Raw genomic sequence first — 25,778 nt, 5'->3', positions numbered from 1 at the left:
CTGTGTAACCATCATCATTATTATTTTCTTAGATTAATTCATGAAAAACACCAAATTTTGACATGAGTTTATAAGTAATAAAATTTCATACTATATATATTGATATAATTATATCTTACAAATAAATATAAAAATTATAAGTTATTTTTTTAGAACTTGTTAATTTACAAACAAGAGGTTATAAATTGATACTGAAATATAACATAAAATTCATATGCTTCATATTAAAAATTTATTAAATTGTTGATTAAGTTTATTTTATATGGAGATTAGATAGTATAAATAAAATTACCATATTTTATTATTATCTAAAATTTTAATATGAGATATTGATCAATAATTGTAATCTATGTGAGCTTTGAATAAAAGTTGATATAATATTGAATATGTAGTTAGATATATAAATACACTTAAAATAAACTCATATAAATATTTATAAAAAGTAAAAAAGCTCAGGAGCTCGCGAATAAAAAATTTCCAACTGGAGTTGAGATTCAAAACGAGTCAGCAAGTGAGTTCGACTCAGCTACCACCCCTGTTCTCTTGCAATTCAAGATAGTAGTCTCCAAAAATTGTAGAAACATATTTACATTGGCTAGCTTTTTACCAAAATATTATAATTCGATACTTCTTATAAGATTCTTTTTTAGTTTATAAGCCTTTAAATCATACTCTCTATAAAAGCTATTGAATTTCTGGATAAAATAAGATTATTTTGCTTATAATATATTACAAGTGGAAATTTGTAATTGATTTGAAAAAAATTGAACTAACTCGATAAAATTTTAAAATAAGTTGAAAATTATTTACTTTTCTTTAAAGAGAGTATAGACTTCTAGTGTCTTATTCTTTCTTCTTGAAAAGCTCATTTTCTAACGAAATTATCAAATGATTTGCTATATTCAATAAGTTTTAAAATATATTGAAAAGTTTATAAACTCAGCCGAACACTTTGTCAGTGCCATTCATGTATATGCATCAATAAATGTTTTGTTTTAAATATGTAACATGCCCGCTTCTTCCCAAAAGACCCGTTCACATTGTGGGTTTGGGCCAGATTGATGGACCAACCCACTTAATCCACCATTTCTGTGGGCCTGAAACAAAATTGCCAACCTCGTATAAATGCAGGGTAGGTTGGTTAGGTTATCCGATTCCATACGTGTCCATTGAAATTACGAAAATCTCCCCATTAGCTGCATCCAATTCCACTTTATCCCACATACAAATGTAGACCGGGTTGTCCTACTCTTTTACTGGTACGGGTGAATAAATGGTGACCTAATAGTTATAGTATTCAAACAGTTGAATAAACATGTAATAGAACCCACATAAAATTCACCATGACAGATAGCTGTGATTGTTCTGAGACTTTGAGGGCAAACAACGACCAAACCAGATTGCGTATTGAAGATGGATGAGCTTTATCCACATTGCCACAATCAGTTACAATGATTACAATTGAAATACATCAAGAGTATATATTCTAAGAATTGTTCAGATATTGACAAGGATATTCACATGGAAAATACACTGATCTACCATGACAACAAAACCTCAACTCTTACATTAACTGTAGGCTTCATTCGACATGGCGTTGAACTTTAGTTACTGGTTGTGAAGCATACTGCTGACTATTTACGGCACAGGAAAATTAATCCTTAGAGTGATCACACAGCGTGATTAAAATGAAATGAAAGCTTGAAGTAAGCTCTGTGCAATCTGGATACGCCCGGGCGTCCCAGATATAATCACCTTCCCGCTACTTTCTCCAGGGGAAGGATCTTGCAGCACGATAGTTGCACCGGATATCTGACAATAGAAATCAAATGAAAAATGAAGAGTGCACAGGACAATATAACATGGGAGCTAGATCAACAAACCAAGTACAGGAAACTGGTTTCACCCATATTCTACAATGAAGTCAAGAATATATCCAGATTTAGATGTATGAGTTGATCTCGAACATTGAGACTAAGCATTAAGCAACCAGAAGCAAAATCTACAAATTGGCAGGACTTCATGAACCTGAAGATCATTCAAGGTCTCAGGCTTTGGATCTTAAGCTAGAATTAACATTGTTGCCTAGAAATAGGACCATGTTTCTTTCCGTCTCAGAAGCTTGTATCAAACAAATATACTCTTTTCTAGCTTCTTTGAGGGTACCCATTATATTGATTTGCAAAGAACCACTGGAATATACATAAAGAAAGGTCAATTTGCACAGGGGAGTACTTTTTACAGAGAGTATTCCAGAGCATTATAGACGAACTAGGCAGACTCCTTTACTACTGTCCCGGCTTCTGCCCATGATAATATTTTTCAGGTATTATGCTAGGGGAAAAGAGGTCCATCTTGGATAAATAAGTCAGTAGGTCCCATTAATATAGGATGAGTTTAGATGAAGTATACCTCTTTTAAGCGATCCAGGTTACTGCAGTTCTCACCATATACAAAGCCAAACACTTCTCCTGGGACCACAACCTCCACCGTTTCTTTTGGTTCCTTGTTTCCAACATTACTGCAAAACACATTGAAATTACAAAGTGAAAAGGAGTTGAAAAATTCTGTGCGAAGTACATCCAGTAAAAAACCCATTAAGTTTCAGTTTGCTGAAAGATTGACATTCAAAATTGTCTTGAAGTTTCAAATGATCATTTATATTTTCCTATCCAAGACTGAACAACAACAATCAAACAAATCCGGAGCCTGTGATAACACATTCCTCTCTCTCTAATCAAAGTTCAGTTGAGGCATGGAGAAGCATTGAAATAGAGACGTGGTTTCAGTTTCAATTATACCAAATATGCCTCCTCCCCCCCCAATATTTGATTGTTTAAAACACAAATATTTATTCGAACAGTGATGACTTGGAAGTTAGTTTGGCATAAATCCACCTGTGACTGGATTGGTCAGAGATACCTCTACCAGATTATTAGATAAGCTGAAACTAACAAGGAGGGTGACCTGAATTTGACATCCAAAAGGAGAATACTAGCAATTTTAGAAAGTAGAATCAAAAGATCATCTAATACGAAGATTTGGAACTGCAAGTTTGTCTATTTGAATAGCTCTTTGATTCAAGCATCCAATTTTCCATCAGCCAAGACAATAGAGTGCTTACGATAACAAACAGCTTCAGGAGGCACCCAACTTCAGGGACAGTTGGAAGTTATGACCACGTCCAGAAAGAAAATATCCTAAATTATCAGCTTTCCTTTTTGGTGTCTAGTTTTAGAAAGGAAAGAGAAATGTGCTAAAGAAAATATTAATCTTTTATTGCAATATAAATCATGGTTAATCTTGAAATTGGTCTAATAATTGTTTCAAAAGAGTCCTGTATATGAGAATGCATTGATGTCTTTGATTTGAGATCTGGTTTTATTGTAAGATAAGATGGAAGAGGATTCCATGCATGTTTTGTAGTCGACGGACACACCTATTTGAATGTACAAAAAGAGAGCCTAAACTAGAAAATAGAATCAATCAGATCCCTACAATCACTCTTAAAATAATTCCTAATATACATACATAATCTCTTAGTAATACTTTTCTTTTCTTCAACACTCCCCTTCAAGTTGCTCTCCTGTCTTCACATAGCCTGTAGAGACATAAGTCTTGACACTCAGTATACTTAGCAAAGTCTTATACGTAAATAGTAATGAGCTTTCCAGAGTGCACTGGACTAACCATAATGGCAACATGGGCCGAGTGTGGCTTCTTTAATTTATTCTTCAATTTTGAGCAAGTTCGTTTAGTATGATTAGGTTCATAACAGTAATAACAAACCCGTCCAACCCCCAACCAGTCTCTTGGCTTCAATTGCTATGGCTCACTATACCTGTTCCTCTATTGTTTTTTCCCTGAGAGTTATGACCAATAAGTACACTAGACAGTGGAGGAAAACCAAGAGATCTAGTATCCATGCAAAGCACTTTGGTAGGATTTCATGCAAGGAAGAGATTTAAGCACTGAAAAGAATCGCGGACTAAGCAAACATCAAACTGGGACTTAAGCCCTGCTAGAAAATCCATACCAGTCATCTGCTCTAATTGAGACTGTTGTCCTTTAACATCAGTACTAAGAGGTAACAACATATTCAAATTCCTCATAAATTTTCTTAAAATTCATAAAATAATCCTGAAGAGACTGATCATGTTGTTGTAAATCCCTTGCACACTTTGTAAATTTGAGAAATATTTCCCTTTCCAGAGTACATAAATTCTAAATATTCCATTAGTTCTTCGACATACTCACATTGATTAATCAAACCAACGATCTCAGAGGCAATGGGATTTTCCGATTTGTAGAAACAATCTAGCATCAACCATGAGCCATTCTTGGCGAGACTTATCAGTTGGGGGGTCCATCAATGAGATGATCTTTAGAAATGCTTCTTCAATAGATTGTAACAGTGATACGCCAATCCAAATAATTAGGACCAATCAGCTTATGTTCAGTTATTGTGGACATCATTAATGCTACATCAATCATAATCAGTCTTTCGTTCGTAACTGATCGAAAAGAAAACAACCTGAATCACGTAAAACTACTAATACGGACAACAGAAGGCTTTAAAGAATGCAAGTCAGAACCAAGAAGTATCCACAGTCTAAAACCTTAGCAATCAACAAACTGACCACAGATATATAGGTCGGTCTCATTGGGGCGACACCAAAGGAGGTGACCTGAGGTCAACGCAACATCACACGAGCTCTCACAAGCTAGTCGGATGGCGACGGAATTCTTGGGGATCGCCGATCTCAACGCTGCGCTGCTATCTGGACTAGTGGTGACACTTAGAGGTCATTTAAGGACACCAAGGCTTACTCTAATGGAAACTTCTGCACTCCGCGGCAGAAACGAGAAGGATTGCACACTTGAGCACCCAAGGATCATCTAATATAGCTCATAGGTCACAGGCAAAATTGCTGTGGTACCATGTAGAGACAAGATGGAAAGCGATATTCATGTATGTTTTGTAATTCAATGTATACATCTATTTATAAATACAAAGAGAGCTTAAAGTAAGAAATAGAATCAATCAAATCGCTACGATCACCCCTAAAATCATTCCTATTACACATAGGGCATGACTGGATTGGGGCGGGAATGGAATGAACTTAGAAATGGAATAAAGGTAGGAATGGAATAGCTTTAATATAGCATTCCTATGTTTGGTATAATAAAGAAATTGAATAAAAAGAATTTCGAATCACTTGTTTATATGTTTGGTACATAGTAACAAATTTGAAGGAAAAAAAACAAACACACAAATTTTGTTACATAAGAAATATTACTTTACAATATTAAATTAAATATAAATTTACTATATATATATATTTGAATGTTTTCATGTATTAGATATCCAATAAATACTTATTATTTACCAAAAAAATAATCATACTTATTAAAAAAGAACAAATATCAAGAATATTACATAAATTGAATATAATATTTTATACTTATAGTAAATATTGGTTAAAATACATATATGTATGTTACTATGTATATTATATATATAAAATAGTTAAAAAGTTAAAGTATTCGTGTTATATACTATTTAAATATTTATTTATATTTATTATATTTAAAATAATATATGATTTTTGTGATTACAAAATCTTGTAAATGTAAATTTTATTAAATGTTATTTAGCAATATAAAAATAATAATGTATTGGGAATAGCTAAAACCATGGGGGAGATAAGGAATGGCTATTCCCATACTTGTAGGAATAGGCATTCCTATGGGAATGACCATTCCTAATATTAATTTATACCGAGCGTATATTTAGAAATGAACTTGGGAATGCTCATTCCTACATACCAACCATGCCAATATAGGATCACCTAGTAATAATTTCCTGTTCTTCAACAGTTAATTTGAAAAAAAAAAATGGCACTCTCTTCTCTTTCTTGATAAATTCTCTGGATAGGTCTACCTCCAATCACAATGGTATAAGCGCAAACAGATATCAACGTGAGTCGCTTACTTGGGAATATTATAAAGAATTTGAAACCCAAAAGAAAAAAGAAAAGGGGAAAAAGAAAAAACAACCTTCATCAAAGTTATGTGGAGTACAGACTTAAGAAATTTTGGCACATATTCAGTTATAACATTAACTTGATGATACATATACGAACTATGGTAAATTGAAAGTTCCTTTTTAAATACGGAAACAACATTACAACATAGATTACACATGGATAGTCATAAGTAGAACAAGAAGATAACAAGTTCTGAAATCAATAACAGAACCAACATAACTGCTTCATTCTGAAGATGAACTTACAACTAAAACAGAATGGGAACAACAAATGTATACAGAGTATACATACCTTTCCTGCTTAAGCCCACTTGGAAAAGTTGTCGAGCCATGAGCACCATCTACAGGTTTTGGGATACTATTTATGCTATTTGCCTGTGAACGTGAAACCATTCAGAATACTGACATTCTTCTTATAAAGTAGCTCAGATGAATGGAGAAAAATACTAAGGATTGCATAAGCAATATTAAAAGAAAACTTACCTGTCCCAACTGCGATCCAGGTTGGTAAGAACTGGTTGACTTCTGTACAAACCCAAGGTGATCCAGTTGACGAATATAAGAAAGTCTTGACAATTGTACCAGTTGAGCCGAAGAACCTGCATCTCTACCATCAGGGCTGCTGCTAGGAATAGCCGAGTATGAACCATGCGTCCAGTCTGCTCCTTTTGGTACAGCTCCAGAAAAGAGGTTCTGCCTGAGTCTTCCAGTAACTTGAAATAGAGCGCTCTTAACATTTTCATAGTTACCCGTAATCTGTTAAAGAAAGCTTATGCAAATTAAGATAAAGCAGAGCACTAGAGCAAACCCCGTCTGTCTACAACATGTAAGACGGCAAGGTGATTGCATTTGTAACCTAATGAAACATTAGTTCTTAATTTAGGCTGCTTAATCCATCCCAGAGGGCAACTCTTGATTTCTTTCAGTCTTACATAACAAAACTATGAAACAAAATAAGATCTGTAATTGAACAAACGTGAAACATTTGGTTTGTATGACTGTCATCAAATGTGGCTTTGACGATGATAAAAATCAACTCCAAGGGGCAGGCAAAATTGGACCTAGTTATATGTCTATTTGTATAAATGTCGATACTTCTTTCTGGAGTATCATCAAATATAAACTTTCTCTGGACAAGTCTGCCATAATTAGGTGATTGAACTTCTAAAAGCTACCATGAATAGGGATCTTCTCTAGTTAAACTTATTGGCACTTCATATGGATTTAGAGTGTAACCGAGAAAAGACGGGAAAAAGCAAAAATTGTTAAAACGTTTTCTTTAGAGACAAATTAAATATCCATAGTACACACTTTCTTGATGTATATTAACTAAATTAACAACTGTATCTCAGAACTAAGGAAAAGGTTTACCTTATTGTTTCATCACCAAAATCCATAGAGTAAACATAGCATTAGTTAAACATCTAAGAACAATCAACCACAATCCAGCTCTCTCAAAGCTCACCGATACTAGAAATAGGAAGAGGCCTAGCCATTGAGTTAGGCAAACAAATATATCATTACTTACTAATTCACTCAGTTGCTGGAATTCAAGAATCCTTTTGGTGCAGAAGTTGATAAAAATGAAAAAAATACAGCAGAAAAATCAGCGTGGGTTCATCTCGGAAGTGAAGTGCTAGAGCGAGTAGAAGAAAGAAAAAGAAACAGTGCAGTTCAAGCTCAGACCTGAACCACATTATCGTCTGCTCCAGCACGATTTGGAAGAAGATCTGCTCTCATTAATTGTATGTCAACACCTGATGTGATACTTATATCTGAAGCAATCCTTCCACCTTCATCCAATAAGCAGCCAGCCTGATCTGATGCAACAAGAATTCTTGCCACCACATTCTCCTTATTACCTAAGCTTGATAATACCCCCTTGTCAAGGCCAACTTCTATGCATCTGGAAAAAACACGAACAGCAGCAATTTGTGCTGGAGAGTACAATGGATCTGGATTCTGCAAAGAAGATGTCAAGAACTTACAAGGGGCTGTTGGAAATGAGATTGGCAGGATCTTTCATGTGACCAGACAAGAGACAATACAGAGAAAAGGGTAGCTTCATCATCTATAGAACAGAAATTTAACAACAGAATGGTCAACCTCCAAAGAAGAAATAATGGCAACACGCTCCTTTGACCTAGACACTGGTGATGCAAACTTTATGGAAGCCCCAGTTTCTTTCTCCAGAAACTTAACGATATTTGCACCCTTTCCAATCACGCCGCCTGCCATACTATTAGGACATAGAAACTTAAAAACCACTTTTCTCAGGGAACTATCTTCATCTAGATGAAGAGTTCTGTTGACATCCGCTGATAAAGAATGTACAACAGAGTGGTGCTCAACAACACTCTCCAAAACAGACGGCGAGTTAGGACTATGTTCTGGACTAGAGTCTGCCTGTAAAATGCATGACGCCTTATTAGACGACATATGGCCAGGGGCTCTTTCCCCAAGGGTTTGATCCTGAAGACGACTAGAAACAGCAAGCATTGCTCTCTTTACAGCCACAACACTACCCATAATCTGCCACAGAACTAAGATAATCTTAGATCCACAAGAAGTTGAAAATGAAATTTCTTTTAGATAAAGATGCAAATATCCCAAACTGGAGTGTTGAAAACATTGACTCAGTCTGATCATACAAACTCAATTCATATTTCACCACCACGAACAGAGTTCTTCCTATTTGAATTTATATTACATTTCCATATGCAGCTAAGAATCCTAACAAGCACAGGTAAATTTTAGAAAGCATCATTCCAATGACAAGCATGTACTAGAAACCATCAGTCAACAGTTCCCACACATTTGCAACAATCACTTGGGCATGAGAGCAACAAAAATATGATTGCTCGAGTACAATAACAGTTATATGTTATTGTCCTTAGCAGGTTAAATCTTATTCCACAAGTTTCATGATCTTGAGGTCCAAATTCTTGCTTGGTTTATACCTCACAATATCCCCCTACTACTTAGTTTTGGCAATTGATTTTAAAATTTGAACCATGCAACTAAAACATTCCAAACAAGAACCGGAGGTCCGGAGGAGTTGGAAAACAAAATCATAAAAACACAAAATACAGGATAAAGGGAGATGGATGGGGGCATATCAGGAAACAAGAAATATCAAGCCATGATTTTGACTCAAATACATTACAAAAAAATGTATTTTTCAGTTAGGGATAAATTCACTTTGGTAACCAGAAAATGTCCCTAATTCAATTTTGGTGCCCATTGTCCATGTCATATCAGTTTTGGTATGCAATGATTTTGCAATTCAGTTTTGGTCCCTTCCGTTAAACGATTGCCAAAGCTAACGGCTCTTCACATGTCAAGTTACCTGATCAGCCTTGAAAAGGGGACTAGGGCTTCATAAATCATCCATGGACAGTCAAAGATAAAAATCCCTAATTTTCTCTCCCTAAAACCCTAAATCCCAAATTTTTCTTTTTCTTCACAAAATAGACTCTAATCCTCAATTACATCCGTTTGAACCCTAATTCCCAAAATATCATATTGTAGCTAGTTAAGATTGCCAGCATGGTAAGGAGAAGGCAAGATAGGTCGAAGCTTACACCATAACACGATAATTTATTGGCTTGTTCAATGGACACTCTATTCCAAACTCAATAGATTTCATCCATGGGAACAATCACCTAATTCCGAAAGCTATCACATTGTAGCTCGTTCAGATTTGTCCGAATTTTGGTGGTTTGGCTCAATCAAAGTGCATGAACAATCATGAGAAGGAGAAGGCAATCTGGATTGAAGCTTACACAACAGTACGATATTTCTATGGTTTCTTCAATAGAAGCTCTATTCCACACACATAATACATCTTATCCATGGTAAACATTCTCATTGGAGGAAGTTGCACTCAAGTTTGTGAAAGATGGACTGCATTTTCTACTTGCTTTTTCCTGTTTCTTTGCTTTTCATTCCAAGAAAGTGCCATGCTCTTTCCCTCTTCCCTGCTTGTCTGCTATCAGTTCTAGTGGATGGGAATTAAATTTCCCACCTAAATCTCTCTCCAAAAGGGTTCAACTGTTAGTTTTCTACGGTCTTTTGTCGGAAGGGTCCAAAACATCAATTTCAAAAACATCGAATACCAAAATTGATATGACCGAAACAACAGGTGATAGAACGAATTTATGCGACTTATTTTCTAACAATTTCTTCAGTTTTGGCGATATAATGCTTGTCTTTGTAGCTTAAATGGTATTTTAATATTCTTTTACAAAATAGATGTGAAACTGGAAGCAAAAGAGTTCCTTAATGAAAAAGATCTTGAAGGTAAGTGTTTTCCAAGAAAAGAGCTCCACAAAAGTTTGACATGCCAAGATAACCTGCAGCTCATGGACTATCAGAAAAACGCCGCAAGAAACGCAAACAGGATAAGTCGTGACCCAGGGGCCAAATACAGAGCGCTGTTGGTGAGCCTTGACATTTTTTGTTCTGTCATGGTGAACGGGGTTTTTAGCAATGCTTATAGCAGTGTGGCTGTCGCACCACGTGTTGATAGGATCATCGATAGGAACTTTGATTTCAAGAAGTATCTGCTTCAACCACATGCTTTCGCACATACCACGGCTCTGCTGCGGGCTACCACTGCTGTTTCTTGCTGCTCCAAGTGACTAAGTTTCGCCATACATAAGTGCAATACCCTGAAGTTGATCCATGGTCTATGGTAGATCCTGCCCAATCAGCATCAGTGAATACTTCAATGGTCCTTTTCTTAGTGTTTTCTAAGTAAAACCCTTCCCAGGTGTTTTCTTTAGATACCTCGAAATATGATGTAGATGGTTCATGTGTTCTTCAGTGGGGTTATTCATGAATTGACTCGCTAAGCTAACAGCAAAACTAATGCTTAGTCTGGTGTGTGTGAGGTAGATAAGTCTTCCAACCAATCTCTGGTATCTCCTTTGTCAGCTAGAACATTGTTTACTTTTCTTTCATCTTTGGTCACAATTTCCTCCGGAGTATGTGTCGGTTTGTATCCAAGCATCCCAATTTCTTTCAACAATTCAAGTATATACTTGCGCTGAGAAACCACAATGCTATTTCTCGATCTTACAATCTCCATCAGAAAGGAAGTATTTCAAATTTCTTAAACCTTTAACCTCGATTCATGCACCAAAAAGTTGTTGAGGTTTCCAATCTCCTCTTCGTAGTCTCCTCTTATGATGCTAGCATCTACATACACAATAACAATGGATCTCTTACTGGAAAGAGAAAATTTTACAAACAAGGTATAAACACAGTGGCATTGCAAATAACCAAATTTCCTGGCAAATCAAGATTCTCTAAGTCATCAGAGTTAACAACATTGATACCTGGTTGTGTCTCTTTTAGAGTTGAACTTGGTCAGCTTCATAGTCGATATCTCGTTGCACTCTTTCTTCTACATGTCCCTGAGTCTTGTTCCTTCTAGAGTAGACAATAAGCTCTCTGTTGTTGATCATCGAAGGAACAGTATGGGGATCTGAATTAGGTGGACTTTCAATGACAGAGGTATCGAAGCCTGGTAGTGGTATAACGACCAGTGAAACAAGAGTCTCAGTCACAACCCCATTCTCCCAAAACGATGTTTTGAAGATTCACTCTCCCCCCGAATGTCAGTTTTGGAGTAATATGGTTAATTTTTCCAAAAATGTAACAGCCATTGAGTGATAGGATCTCTTTGCTTGAGGAGAATAACATTTATATCCCTTCTGATCTGGAGCATAACCGAGAAATTTACATTTTATGGCTTTGGGATCCAATTACGTCGATATTGATGAGGAACATGAACAAAGCAATAGCACCTAAAACCTTCAGTGGAATAGATGAAATAAGACGGGTAGCAGGGTAGGATCTGAAAAGGACTTGACATGGAGTTCGAAACTTGAGGATCAAGAAGGCATTCTATTAATTAAATAAGCAGCGGTCAGGAGAGCTTCCCCAAAAATATTTTTGGATGTGAGGAGAGATCATGAGAGCACAGGTAACCTCTAACAAATGTCTGTTTTTCTTTCTGTAACCCAGTTTGTTGAGTGTTTGGACAAGAACTTTGAGGTACTATGCCTTCTTGGCTAAGATATTCACCAAGAAAAGAATTAAAATAATCCCGGGCATTACCAGTGCATAGAATTTGGATGTTGGCATTGAATTGAGTTTGAACCATACAATTTTTGAATTTTCATGAGGAATTCCGAGACAAACGAGAATAATCATCTACAAATGACAAAATCCATCTAGCCCCAGTCACCCTTTTAATTTTGGATGGTCCCCAAATATCAATAGAATCAATGAAAAAGGATGTGACTCCTTGTATCCTTGAACTGGATAAGAGTTGCAAATATGCGTAGACATTTGATGGGTGTCACATTGAATATAAAAGCAAGTTTTATTGAATAATGATGGAAAGAAATTTTTTGAGTTATAAGAAATTAGGATGACCTAACCGATAGCGCATAACATAATATCTCTATCTTTATTAGAACTAAGGACAGGAAAGGACTGTTTTTATTCAACTTTCCTCTGAGGTTCTCTCTCTTTTAAAGGATTTGGCCACAGTAAACATGCAGAGACCATAATGCAACTCAACACACCGCCGATCATCTGTCCCGAATTGAAATCATTAAAAACACAATGATGTGGGAAGACCTTAGTAACACAGTTCTTGTCCCGAGTGAGATGGCTAACAGACAAAAGGTTGCAATCCAAGTTGGGGACCAATAAAACTGATCCAAGAGTGAGATTCTCTGAAATTGCAACAGAACCTGTACCTAAAACCTTTGCAATGGAACCATCGGCAATTCGAACATTGTTATTTGCAGGGCAAGGTATAAGGTTTTTCATAAGAGATACATCACGTCATGTGGTCAGAGGCTACAGAATCGACTATCCATGAATTTTTTATGTCCACTTCTCTAACTTTAAGTGCACGTAGGAAACTACTTTTCTAAGCCACAAATGCTGCTATAGGTGTTGTAGGTGTTGTTTGGAGAAATGGAAGTTTGTTGGACATGTGCTATCAGCTTTTGAAGGATTTCCAATTATTCCCTGCTAAAATGACATGTTCTGCTGCAGTGTAATTTCCACGAGACTCTGGCTTGTTTTTTGGTTTCCAATCAACAGATTTCCCATGAACTTCCCAGCAGGTCTCTTGCGTGTGACCAGTGTTATTACAGCTGTCCCACCAAGGTCTTCCCTTTTCGAATTTGTTGCTATGTGTTCCTCAAGTTAGTAATTGAATTCCAGAACCCAACATAATCTTTCTCCGAATTTCTTCACATTGGACTTCAGCCATGTCCCACAAGTTTGGCAGGGGTTGATGGCTAAAATTCGACCACGAACTTCATCTAAGTTTTTGTCGAGTCCTAAGCGAAACTTGTAGATTAACATTTTTTCAACATATTTGTTCCTAATAACTAGTCAAACAACACAAGTGGATACGCCCACTTGGTTGTTTCATACATGGGGTTGTTGCCAAGTCAAATTACACAAGTGGATACTCCCACTTGGTTGTTTCATACATGGGGCTGTTGCCAATATCTAGTCAAACGACTAAAATATTGGGTGATACAGGTGCCCTTGAAGGAAATCATGGAGGACTCCTTCAATCTCAAATGCCTCTGTTGTGTCTTCATTGTCAGAGTATGTCTCCTTTGCAACTTCCCAGATCTTAATAAAGTTTTCTCCAACTTCATTAGTATTCGAATTGATTCCATGTCTTGTAATTTGAGTCTCCTTGATTTACTGGCTATACTAGTGAGATAATAATCTTTTCCTTGACTGCATATGAACATCATAACTAATGGGACCATTGAATATTTTTTCAATTCAAGTTCAATTTGTGTCCTGTGATGAGTTTAGCAGGATCTGGTCCTCCATTAGAACTAGCACCAGAAGAAACTTGAGTTGAGGAAGATGAAACTTCGGAGGTGGATGACCAAACCATGTAAATGTTCGTCTTCTGTTTGTCTCTTCACTTATCTAAAACTCTGACAAACAAAATGGCGATGGAGCAACTCATAATCTCAATTTTTTAAGCTAGATTACTTCCCAATGAGTTTTCTTAATTTTTTTCTTTCCTTAGATTTACTTTTCACATTATAAACTAAGCTTCAATTTGCTAACACTTTGGGAAGCCTAACCGAAACAATGATTTATCGTGTTTATTTACAACTTAAGAGCTTGATCACCTCTTGAGATTTAAATTGTGTGGATGAATTGAGAATAAATTATACATAATGGACAGGGTAATTCTTAGGGCGGATTGAATGAGATGTAGAGATACATAGGCATGACTCATCTGAGTCAATAGGTTTGCATTATTCTCTTGAGAATTAGATGAGAGACATCCATTAATTCTTAGATAATAAGTTTGGTATGGTTTGAGAAATGTATCGGTTTATCTTGGGAAAACCTCAGGTTATGAAAATAAATAGTTTGCTGCATTAATTTGTAAATTTAAAATTTATTTGAATTAGGCCGACTATAAACTTAACATTTCAATAATTATTGAATTTTCTCTAACTACACATATTTCAAATTTTCTATTAATTTCTCGTAGTAGTAATAATTTGTTCTCAAATTTTGACCATACAAGTAATCAGGATTAGTCGTTGTTTTGGTACTTATTTCGTTAAATCCTTGTGAGAACGATATTTCCATACTACTTGATAGCTAATACTCATTAAATCCTCATGAGAACAATATTTCCATACTACTTGATAGCTAATACTCATTCAATCCTCATGAGAACAATATTTCCATACTACTTGATAGTTAATACACTTGGTAGCAGCCTGTAAACATATTAGCAATCAAGTTTTTGTCACAAGTGAATCTATCCAGTTCAGTTATAACCAAAACTCAAAGTCAAGATAGTTCACTTCAATCCACAACACATACTTAATAAACCAACTTATTCAACAAAACAGGAAACCTACAATTAAGATCAAGTGGACAATCCAACCATTTATTCAGTTTCTCTTACATTTCACATGAACTTTGAAAGTTTTCTTTTTTTCCTATATAAAGAAACCAGTTCTGCAATCATTTGAAAATGAATCCACTTTCTCAAAAACCACATTCACACAACACTATGCTTAAAAATAATGTGCGAATGAATTGCATTAAGCAACCATAACCCAGAGGCCAACATCAGTCAAAAATGCTCAACAGTTATGACATCCTTAGATTATCAAGATTCCAACAGCTTAATAATAATTACCTGAATCAGCTCCTCTTCGGGGCTTGCACAAGCAGGAATCTGCTCCTCCTTCAAAACCCGAATCTTTGCCCCCGAGCTCTTCCGAATCCCATCAACAATCTTCCCTCTTTTTCCTATCAGGGCCCCAATTTGACCCGTTGGAGCTAACAAACGACAACTAATTAACCCATTACTATTCTTCTCATTATCCTCATTTTCATTGTTTCCCCCATTACCTTCTACCTCCAAAACCCTCTCGAAAACTCTCATCAAACCCTCCTGCGCTTTTGACACATCCACCATTTCATATTTTTCGCTTCTTCCCACAGATATCTTCCTTTCCACCACAGCATCGCCCACGATATTGATCACGCGCTCATGACAGTTTGGAGTGCGCTCCTCGAACCGTATTTTCGATCCCGTTAGAGTTTCAAGATGCTTAATTATGGAGCCCGAGCTCCCGATCACACCGCCGGCACTGTGGTCGTGGCATAGCAGGCGGAACGCCACTTGTCCTGCGGCGGGGGGAGCTGGGTGGGGCTTTCTAGTATTGCTGGAACCGCCTTCTCCTGCGGCGGGGGGAGTTGGGTGGTGCTTTCTAGTATTCTTGGAACCACCGCCTCGGGCGGATGAGCTGGGGTGGTTTTTTATCTGCTGGGTTGTTTCCGATTTGGTCAATTTCTGAGAAACAAAATCAGTGTCTTCCATTTCCACTAAGACCCTTTTTCTCCCAGCGGAATGACGATGCAACTGTAGAAGTATATGCAATTCTACGATGGGTGAACTTGAATGGTGGTGGTGGTGGTGGCAGCGGCGTTGTTCGGCCGGTCGAAGGTGGCGTCTCCGGCCGCGGGAGGAAGGAGAGGGTACGGCTACATGATCTTTGATTTCGAGATGTTTGGATGTTGAATCAGACAATTTCCATTGTGTTTGGATGGTTGATGGAGCGATTAATTCCTGAGAAGGCTTACCATAGAAGAAAAGAATCTCATTGAACAGAACAGTGAGTTGCTTCAGTTGGGACTCGGGTGGACTGACATAAAACCTCTCTGCATCCCAATTTCAAGATTCATTTTGAAATATAGCAAAGGAAAAAAGGAAAACTTAAGATTCATTTTGATTTGTTGTGAGTTTTATGCGGGAATTACAAAATTTAGAAATTTGTGTAATTTTACTATTACATAAGAATTTCAAATTTAATAATAGAGAATCAGATATTTCATTTATATTACTTTATTAAAAGACAATTTTGTGAATATTTTTCTATTTTAAAGTAATATTATTTGAGGACGTAAAGAGAAAATAGAAATTAATATTATATTTATGTATAATATAAAATGTTTAATAATAATGTGTTGCATATTCAAATGATATTCAAAGGCTTATTTCATTTTTTGTGACGTGACGTGCTATAATTTTTTATGTCTTATTTTGTGAAGTATTATTCAATTTAATTTTATATAAGTTTAGTATGAAAAATATGCCTCACTAGGTAACAGAGTCTTTCCTATTATAAAGCACACAAACTCCTGCATAAAAGATGTGGAATGCGTTCTTATATTAATGTCCTTATATTAATTGTAAATAATAAGTTTAAGTGGTTTCAAAAACTCCTCTTCGTACTGTCATTTTTTCAAAATAAAATCGTAAGACTTATATAAAATTAAAATAAACAATATCTCATATGATGAGATACAAATGTACGCGCCATCATAAAGAGTTCTATAAGTTACTCCCATTGTGTTCATGTTAAGAATTCAATATTTTTTAAAATCGGATTAGTGAAACCGGACCTGAGACTGGTCCGAGTATGTGTATTAGTACCGGATGGTCAAACCTCGTGCGACTCTATCAAACTCCGGCATCAAAATTAATTTTTATTTGAAAAAAAAAAAACAAGAAGAAAAAGAAAAAGAAAAGAGAAAGAATATGGCATCACGGGTCAAACTGGTGACTGATAGCGGAGTCGCGGATCGAACGGCGAATGGAGAAATAGGAAAGAAAGTTGGTAACGATGGGGGAAGAAGGAAAGGGGTGGGGGGGGGGGGGGAGGGGGAAGAAGAAGGATATGGAAGGTTGAAAAGATAGAAATGAAGGTGGTGGTGGAGAGAAGAAGAAAAAAGGGTGGTGGAGGATGGGGGTGAAGAAGGAAAGTGGGTAGGTGGAGGAGTGGAGAAGGAAAAAGAATTGGTGGGGGACATATATACAAATATATATATATATATTAGTTTTTATATATATAGGATAAATTATATAAAATTTTCATGTGTTTTTAAAATTTAGCTAAAAACCTCCCGTATTAAAGAAATAAGCAAAAAATTGTGTGTTTTTCAAAATACTGCATACTTTCCCCTTCCATTAGATAAGCCATAACGGCCTAAATTTTGTTGAATTGACCGTTATACCCTTCTTATAACAATCATTGATCTTTAATTATAAAAAATAAACGGTCTAGATTTTAAGTAATTTAAATATACCTTTTTATTTATGTATATTTATATATACACTATATATAAAATATAGTATATAATTAATATATATCTGTAGTAGCGACAGCCGCCACCTACGTGGATGGCAAAGCCGTTGTCGAGCAGACTTTTTCGCCACCCAGATTGGGCAACAATGTTGTCGCCCGCACAAATGGGGGCGACATCGCATCATCCCGTCATCGTGGGCCGACGTGACCCTGGATCTAGGCTACAATTGTCGCCTAGATCCAGGGTGATGTCACCTCTAATGCCCATGCTCCGTCGTCCAAAGAAGAAGGGCGACCTCCGTTGCCAGTCTTCTTCTCCGTCAGTGGTTAAGTAAAATCATTTAATTTGACAAAATTTAAAAAAAATATTTAATTTAAATATATATTAATAGTTTTAATATAATATTTTATATAAGTTAAAAAGTTGATATAATTTTTAAGTATTTTTATATTTAATTAGTATTTTATAAATAGATATTAAAATATATTTAAATTAAAAAGTGAATTTTTAGTATATTAATTTTGTATTGTCATTTGTTAATTTATCACATGTACACACTAAAATATCAAACAAAAAGGGGCAAATAAGATTTACCCACTTAAAAAAACCTCGAAAGCAGCAAGGGAATTTACTCACGCGAAAGTTACAGAGTTCGTTTGTGATTTTTGTGTTTATTTAAGGAAATTTAGGGTTAACTCGAGGAAATTAGGGCCTTTTCTCAAGTTGAATTGAAGAAATTAGGATTTGAGGAAATGAGAACTTTTTGGGGTTTAAGAATATTTGTTATTTAAAAATAAAAAAGCATGATAATTTTCAACCCCCATCCTTAACTTTTTTTTTTTTTAATAAAAAAACACCTCGTGAAAAGTTCATTTTTTCCACCCAAAATTCACAATCGCTAATAGGTTTAGGACTAAATATAGGATTAAATGTATTTCACATATCTAATCATACGACTACATTTATCTATTTCATAATTACGCGACTGAATGTGTCAAATACTTGATAGTTAGAGAGTTAAATATGTTTTTCTATAAAAAAAAAAAAGGACTAAAAATGTAACACCTCTATAGTTACAGAACTAAATACAATTTTGCCTTCTTTTCCCTTTTATGTAAATAGTATGTTTACTGAATTAGATAGTATGATATTTATAGTAGACACAACACTATTTGTCCTGTAAGCCTTCCTACAGAGGGTAACTTGGCTTTTTAATATAGTTGGAGGTGTCGATACAAGCATACAAATTACAATGTTTATTTAGGGCTAATCCCATGTTATGCCCCATGCTACGAATATCGAGCATTTGGATGTTCAATATATATATACCCCATGAGTTGTACGATACATCTTGATGCTTCGGGCGTAATTATAGCATATCAACGATAGCTCATTTAGTTGTTGGATTGTTTCGAAGTTGGTAAATTTCTAAAAATGTAAGGAGTTTTTTCTCCACTTTTATTAAAATTCCTTTTCTCCATAAGATTGTGAGTTTATAAAATTACACGGCTCTATAACTTTACCACTTTCAGGTCTACTACACTTCTCATTCATTCTCCTAAACCACACAGTCCACACTAGACTAAATATGATTTTTTGCTACGTTAATTACTAAAAAATCGTGGCAAATACAAATCAATCGCGGCTTCACAATAGCCATTGGTCGTTGTTTCTACAAGTGCAGCCAAAATATTAGCCATGGGCTAAATCATGACAAATATTTTGGTTATGGCTAAAAACTATGGTGAATATTGATTAATTATAGCAAAAATTTAAATTTTTGCTTTGATTTTATTTAACCGTAGCTAATAGTATTGATTTACCACGACTTTTAAACCGTGATCATTTACAGTGTAGCGAAAATTCATTTTGTTTTTGTAGTGACGCAATCTTATCACCTTAGACTAAATAGGTTTGAATACACCTTACTCATTTAAACTATATCACATGTCTTAGTTACCCTTAAACCACCATTTGTAGTATTTATCCCACTTTGGCTAAATACTTTCATAAAATTATCCTTATGCTAAAACACAAAGCAAAAATATATTTTTCTTAACAACTTGTACCCTAAGTTCAAGTTCAAATGTTTTTCAATATTGGAATACACATGGATCAATATATACTATAAGGTTAATAGAAGTTAAATGTAAATTTTCTACTTTATTGATGATATTTTACTTGCAACCAATAACAAAAGTACGTTGCATGAGGTAAACAATTTTTTTCTAAAAGTTTTGAGATGAAGGATATGGATGAGATATCATATGTTATTGATGTCAAATTCATACGGATGGATCTCTATGCAACTTTTGGATCGTCGGATAAAATGTATATTAATAAAGATCTGTTAATGATGTCTTAGAAAGATTTTTAGGCAAATTATTCTTCGGCAAGTGTGACTCCCATTGTGAATGATATACACGTTTATCTTGAATGGATATCCAAATAATGAATGACCTTAAATAGGAGCAAATAAAAAATATCTCATATGCTTATGTTGTTACAAGCCTTGTGTGCTGAAATTTATACAAGACTTGACATCACATTCGATGTGGGCATATTAAAATGTCCGAGTAATTTAGAGTTAAACTATCGGAAGGGATATAAAGAATCATGAGGTATTTTCCAATGACGGATGATTATATGTTTGTATATAGGTAAATCGACAATCTGAAAGTCGTTTACTCCGGTTTAGACTTTATCAGTTAAGTTGATTAATTGAAATAAACATTTGGTTATATCTTTATGCTAGATACTAGATTTTTATCTTGGAGTAGTACAATATGGACTTAGATTGTTACTGTTACTATGAAAGTTGAGTTCATATCTTGCTCGAAGGCAACTTTCCACGGTATATGGTTGAAGAGTTTCATATCTGATCTTAGAATTATGGATTCAAATTTTAAACCATTAAAAATATATCTTATGGTTAACGATAATAAATTGGTGACAGTTGATCCTATGACTAAAAGAGTGCTACTAACGATTTTCAAGGACGAGAATTAGTCCCATTGATGAGTACGCACATACCACCCCTGCAAAAGGACCAAAACACCCTTCATTAAGGGCAATGTAGTCATTCCGCGAGTAGGATCCGCGTGTCTTGTAGCAGTTGGGTCGCAGATGACCCGATCCGGATCGCACAGACTGACCAAACCTGATGATGACGACCGTTCGATCGGAACACACGCCGATAAGATAAGGCCACATGGCCCAGTACTGGACGTACAACTGTGTTCTATAAATAGACCCAAAAGCGCCATAAATGAGGTAACTGTTACGCATTAATTGAGACCGAACTTCGAGATCGCATATATTTCTCTCGATCAATCTAACTTGAGCGTCGGAGGGTCATTGTCGGGGACGTGCCCGACGAGCTCACGGTTCGTGTTTTATTCTCAGGGGACCCAAAATCTGGTTCGAAAGAGTTAATCCATCTACAGTGAGATCGTCACAGGAGATCGAACAATTCGACCCAGATCAGTTGGCGCCGTTTGTGGGAACAATCTGAGAATTCCGTATCATAATGGAGGGTTCATCGAGGAGAAACGCCGGGGAAGATGAAACACCAAGGAAAGCAACCGGAACAACCATTCAACTAAACCCAGAGGAGCTACAGAGAATGATGGAAGAAGCTAGCCGGAAAGCAATCGTGGAATACGAAAGAAGAACTGCAACTCCGTTGGTAAAAGAAACAGCGAGGAGACAATTGTTCGAGAACGCCGAACCACTGAGAGAACCGAAGGTGCTAGGCGAACAGGAACATCGTAGCAAGCGTCCAACATCCTCTGATGCCGGCTCTAGTAGCCACGTTCGCGAAAAGAGACGAGAACCCATAATATCCCGAGCTGAGGTCGAAAGTGTGGGCAAACAGATATATAGCCTTAATAACCAAATTGACGAGCTGAAGAAACGTGGAGAGATAGTCTCGCAAAACAAAAATTCTCCCTTCTGCAACGATATCCTAATTCAAACAGTTGAGCCGGGATTCAGGGTGCCCGACTTGAGGAGATACGACGGGATGAAAGATCCACAAGAACATGTTGCTGCGTTTGAAATGGTGATGAACCTGTATGGACAGACTGCTCCAATAATGGCGAAGCTATTCGCGACCACACTTATAGGGAAAGCACAAGAGTGGTTTACAAACTTACCCCGAGGAAGCATTGAAACCTACGAACAACTCATACAAAAGTTCAACTTCACTTTGCAAGCAAAAAGAGACAGAAGAGGTCAGCCACCCATTTATTCAATATCCGCCAGAGGGACGACGAGACATTGAAGAAATTCATGGGGAGATTCAATAATGAGACCTTGGAGGTACAAGAATTGAGGATTGATATGCTGGTGAGTATCCTCATTTATGGATTGCGGAAAGGATCCTTCACGTCCGCCCTCGCACGCGACCCGCCCGGCGACGTGGAACAGTTGATGGCATTAGCGTAGAAATACATAGACGAGGAAGAGATGAATGCGATAAAGGACTTCGAACGAAGAGAACACGACCATGCGCACAGGCGACCTACAGAGAACCGAGAGGGCGCTAGCAGCAAATCGAAGCAAGAGAAGAAGAGGGAACCAAAATATATCCCAAAATTTCACAACTACACTCCACTGGGGATGTCCCGGGAGAAAGCTTTAATGATGGTGGAAAACGCTGATGTCTTGAAATGGCCGAGGCACACAAAATATACCCCGTCCAAGAAGTTTTCCGACAAGTATTGCAGATTTCACCGCGAGAAGGGTCACAACACGGAGGAGTGTTTTCAGTTGAAGGACGAAATTGAAAGACTGGTCAGGCAGGGATACTTCCGAGACCGTGTCCCCCAAAATTGCAGAGTCAGTGGGGAGGGAAGGAGAAGTCGATCGAGAAGCCGCGATCGGGATAGAAACTCAAGCCCATCAAAAATCGACAAGGCCCCGATAGGCGGAAACAATGCACCCACCAAGGGTGTCATATTCACGATTGCGGGAGGACCAAGCGCGGGAGATTCGAGCCGAAAATGGAAGAGATGTGCTCGAGCAACCGGTTCAAACCGAGCGAGGGAATTCGTATTTGAAAGTGAAAGAAGAAGAGGCTATCTCTTTCGATAGTTCAGACAGACCGAAGGAGACTGAATACATGAACGATCCCATGGTCGTTAAACTGGACATCGCAAATTACACAGTCCACAAAGTGTTGATCGACAGCGGGAGTTCGACCGACATCATCTTCAAGAATGTGATCGATAAAATGGGTCTGGAGAATGCCCATCTCGAGCCAGTGAGGACCCCTTTGGTGAGATTTGGAGGCAGTGAGGTCGCTTCGTTGGGAACGATTGAGCTGCCGGTATCAATGGGAAATATCCCTAGGCGGAAAACGTTGATGGTCAAGTTCCTAGTGGTCGATACACCTTTCGCATACAATGTAATACTAGGAAGACCAGGTTTAAATCTGTTCAGGGCAGTGATTTCCACTTATCACATGAAGATGAAGTTTCCCACGGAGAATGGAACGGGAGAGTTGGACAGAGACCAAAGGGAGGCGCGCAAGTGTTATAACCTATCACTCAGAGGAGAACCTGGCCAGAAGAGGAGGAAGGTCAAGGAGGATGCAGAGCCTCGACCGTACGAAGTGGAGCACATGAAGCCCAGTGGCGAATACAAAAAGGTGCAGCTAGTACCGGATGAACCCGACAAAACCACCCGGGTTGGGGCGAACATGGAAGGGGAGCTAGCCATGATAGAATTTTTGAAAAAGAATGTTGACATATTCGCATGGAACCCCTCGGACTTCACGGGGATCGATCCCGGAGTTATCGTTCACCACCTCAATGTCGACCCGAAAGCTCGACCGGTGCAGCAAAAGAAGAGATCGTTTGGGGGTGACAGGAACGAAATAATCAGACAAGAGGTCAAAAAACTGTTAAGAGCTGGGTACGTGTCCGAGATTCAGTATACCGATTGGCTCTCTAACGTAGTGTTAGTTCCCAAATCCTGGGGAAAATGGCGTATGTGTGTTGATTTAACAGATTTGAACAAAGCCTGCCCGAAAGATCCGTACCCCTTGCCAAGAATTGACGTGATGGTCGATTCCACCGTCGGGTTTGAAATGTTCTCGATGATGGATGCTTACCAAGGATATCATCAAATCCACATGGCGGAAGAGGACCGCGATAAGACCTCGTTTATCATGGAAAAAGGGATTTACTACTATAACATGATGCCATTTGGGCTGAAGAACGCAGGCGCCACATATCAGCGACTGGTAAATCAGATGTTCGGAGATCTCTTAGGAAAGACTATGGAAGTATACGTAGACGATATGCTGGTGAAGAGCAGGAGGTCGCAGGATCACTTGGAAGATCTCTCCCAGGCATTCAGCATAATGAGGTCCCACGGAATGAAGCTCAACCCGGACAAGTGTACCTTCGGAGTGACGGGTGGAAAGTTTCTGGGGTACATGATCAGTGAACGTGGAATAGAGGCGAACCCAGAAAAGATCCAAGCCATAATGGGCCTGAGGTTGCCGAATTCGATCAAAGAGATGCAGAAGCTTACGGGAAAGATCGCATCCTTAAGCAGATTTATATCACGATCGGCAGACAGAAGCTTACCATTTTTCAAAGCCTTAAGGAAACCCAAGAGTTTCACGTGGACTCCAGAATGCGAGCAAGCTTTGCAAGAATTGAAGGAATATCTCACGAAGCCTCCATTGCTCGCGAACCCTAAAGAAGGGGAGCCATTATTTTTGTATCTAGGGGTGTCCGAGAATGCGGTCAGCTCCGTATTGGTGAGAGAAGAAGCTAGCAACCAGAATCCAGTCTATTATGTCAGTAAAATGCTCCAGGGGGTAGAATCGCGATATTCAGAGATGGAAAAACTCGCCCTTGCATTAGTCGTGACTGCCCGACATCTACGACCATATTTTCAGTCGCACAAAGTGGTGGTGTTGACGAACCACCCTCTTAAGCATGTGATGTCGCGGCCTGAAGCCTCCGAAAGATTGATCAAGTGGGCGGTCGAATTGGGGCAATACGATATTGAGTACCAAACCAGAACAGCCCAGAAGGCGCAGGTGCTCACAGATTTCATCACAGAGCTGTCTGGCGGCCTGAAGGAACCCGAAGCGGCCGATCACCCCTATTCGAAATGGATGCTGCATGTTGATGGATCTTCTAACGCGAACAACGGGGGAGCAGGCATGTTAATCCAAGGACCAAGAGGAATTGAGATGGAAGTCGCAGCTCAACTTTCATTCCCAGTGACTAACAACGAGGCCGAATACGAGGCCCTAGTGCTAGGCCTGGAACTCGCTTACGAAGCCGGTGCCCGTGATCTAGAGGTCTTTACAGACTCACAATTGATCGCCTTGCAGGTTGAAGGAACATACGAAACACGGGAAAAAGCAATGACCCAGTACAAAGAGATTGTTCAAAAACTAATGAGTAAATTTGAGAAATGCTCCATCTCACAGGTACCTAGAGCAGAGAACGACAAGGCAGATGCCCTATCAAAATTTGGGGCTGCAATGGATGAAATTCGAGATCGAAAGATCACCGCACTAGTGCGCGAGAGATCGGCACTTTGGAAAGGAACAGAGGTCCAGGTGGTCGCAAAAACGCAATCCTGGAAGAACGAGATCGTGAAGTATCTCGAGGACGGTGTCCTACCCAGCGATCCCGTTGCCGCAAAGAGGGTCAAATTTCGAGCCACCCGATCACTCTGTTGGACGGTCAACTCTATAAAAGAACAGCCGACGGGCCCCTCTTGAAATGCCTAGACGAGGAGAGAGCCCTGTACGTAATGCGAGAGATACACGAAGGAAGTTGTGGCATTCACTCAGGGGCGAGATCGCTGGCATAGAAAATCATGCGACAAGGGTATTTCTGGCCGACCTTGGTCGAGGACTCCAAGAACCTTGTGAGAAAATGCGAGAGTTGCCAGAAGTACGCCTCATTGATACACCAGCCAGCAACCCCAATGGAGCCAGTCAAAATAGCATGCCCGTTCGATCAGTGGGGGATCGATATCGTCAGACCTTTCCCACCCGCGCAAGCCC

General features: G+C 38.0%; 2 protein-coding genes and 1 pseudogene across 6 annotated transcripts; 1 reads left to right on the top strand and 2 right to left on the bottom strand.

Annotated features, from left to right (window-relative positions):
• Window positions 1–1,372: 1,372 nt before the first annotated feature.
• On the bottom strand, window positions 1,373–16,359 carry LOC105178234 (RNA-binding KH domain-containing protein RCF3). 5 transcript variants are annotated; one of them, XM_088884805.1, is made up of 9 exons: window positions 11,392–13,387; window positions 10,841–11,251; window positions 10,405–10,752; window positions 8,156–8,581; window positions 7,736–8,011; window positions 6,533–6,805; window positions 6,342–6,424; window positions 2,413–2,521; window positions 1,373–1,812 (listed from the first exon to the last, which is right to left on the bottom strand). In XM_088884805.1, exons 3-9 carry the CDS (start codon window positions 10,639–10,641, stop codon window positions 1,684–1,686), a joined length of 1,533 nt encoding a protein of 510 aa, XP_088740931.1. In that variant the 5' UTR covers window positions 10,642–10,752; window positions 10,841–11,251; window positions 11,392–13,387; the 3' UTR covers window positions 1,373–1,683. The 5 variants fall into 5 exon arrangements, with proteins under 5 accessions (XP_088740931.1, XP_011099964.2, XP_011099966.2 ...); XM_011101662.3 differs by lacking the exons at window positions 10,405–10,752; window positions 10,841–11,251; window positions 11,392–13,387 and adding an exon at window positions 15,279–16,357; XM_088884803.1 differs by lacking the exons at window positions 1,373–1,812; window positions 10,405–10,752; window positions 10,841–11,251; window positions 11,392–13,387 and adding exons at window positions 3,532–3,601; window positions 15,279–16,359.
• Window positions 3,608–4,331, bottom strand: LOC148786959 (uncharacterized; annotated as a pseudogene).
• Window positions 16,360–22,859: 6,500 nt separating the features above from the next.
• On the top strand, window positions 22,860–25,490 carry LOC148786958 (uncharacterized). The gene has a single exon (XM_088885031.1). The coding sequence runs from the start codon at window positions 22,860–22,862 to the stop codon at window positions 25,488–25,490; it is 2,631 nt and encodes an 876-aa protein (XP_088741157.1).
• Window positions 25,491–25,778: the final 288 nt, after the last annotated feature.

The sequence above is a fragment of the Sesamum indicum genome, linkage group LG9 (assembly GCF_026168435.1).
Source record: "Sesamum indicum cultivar Baizhima isolate 11 linkage group LG9, ASM2616843v1, whole genome shotgun sequence".
Lineage (NCBI taxonomy): Eukaryota > Viridiplantae > Streptophyta > Magnoliopsida > Lamiales > Pedaliaceae > Sesamum > Sesamum indicum.
This window is presented reverse-complemented; position numbering and strand designations above follow the sequence as displayed.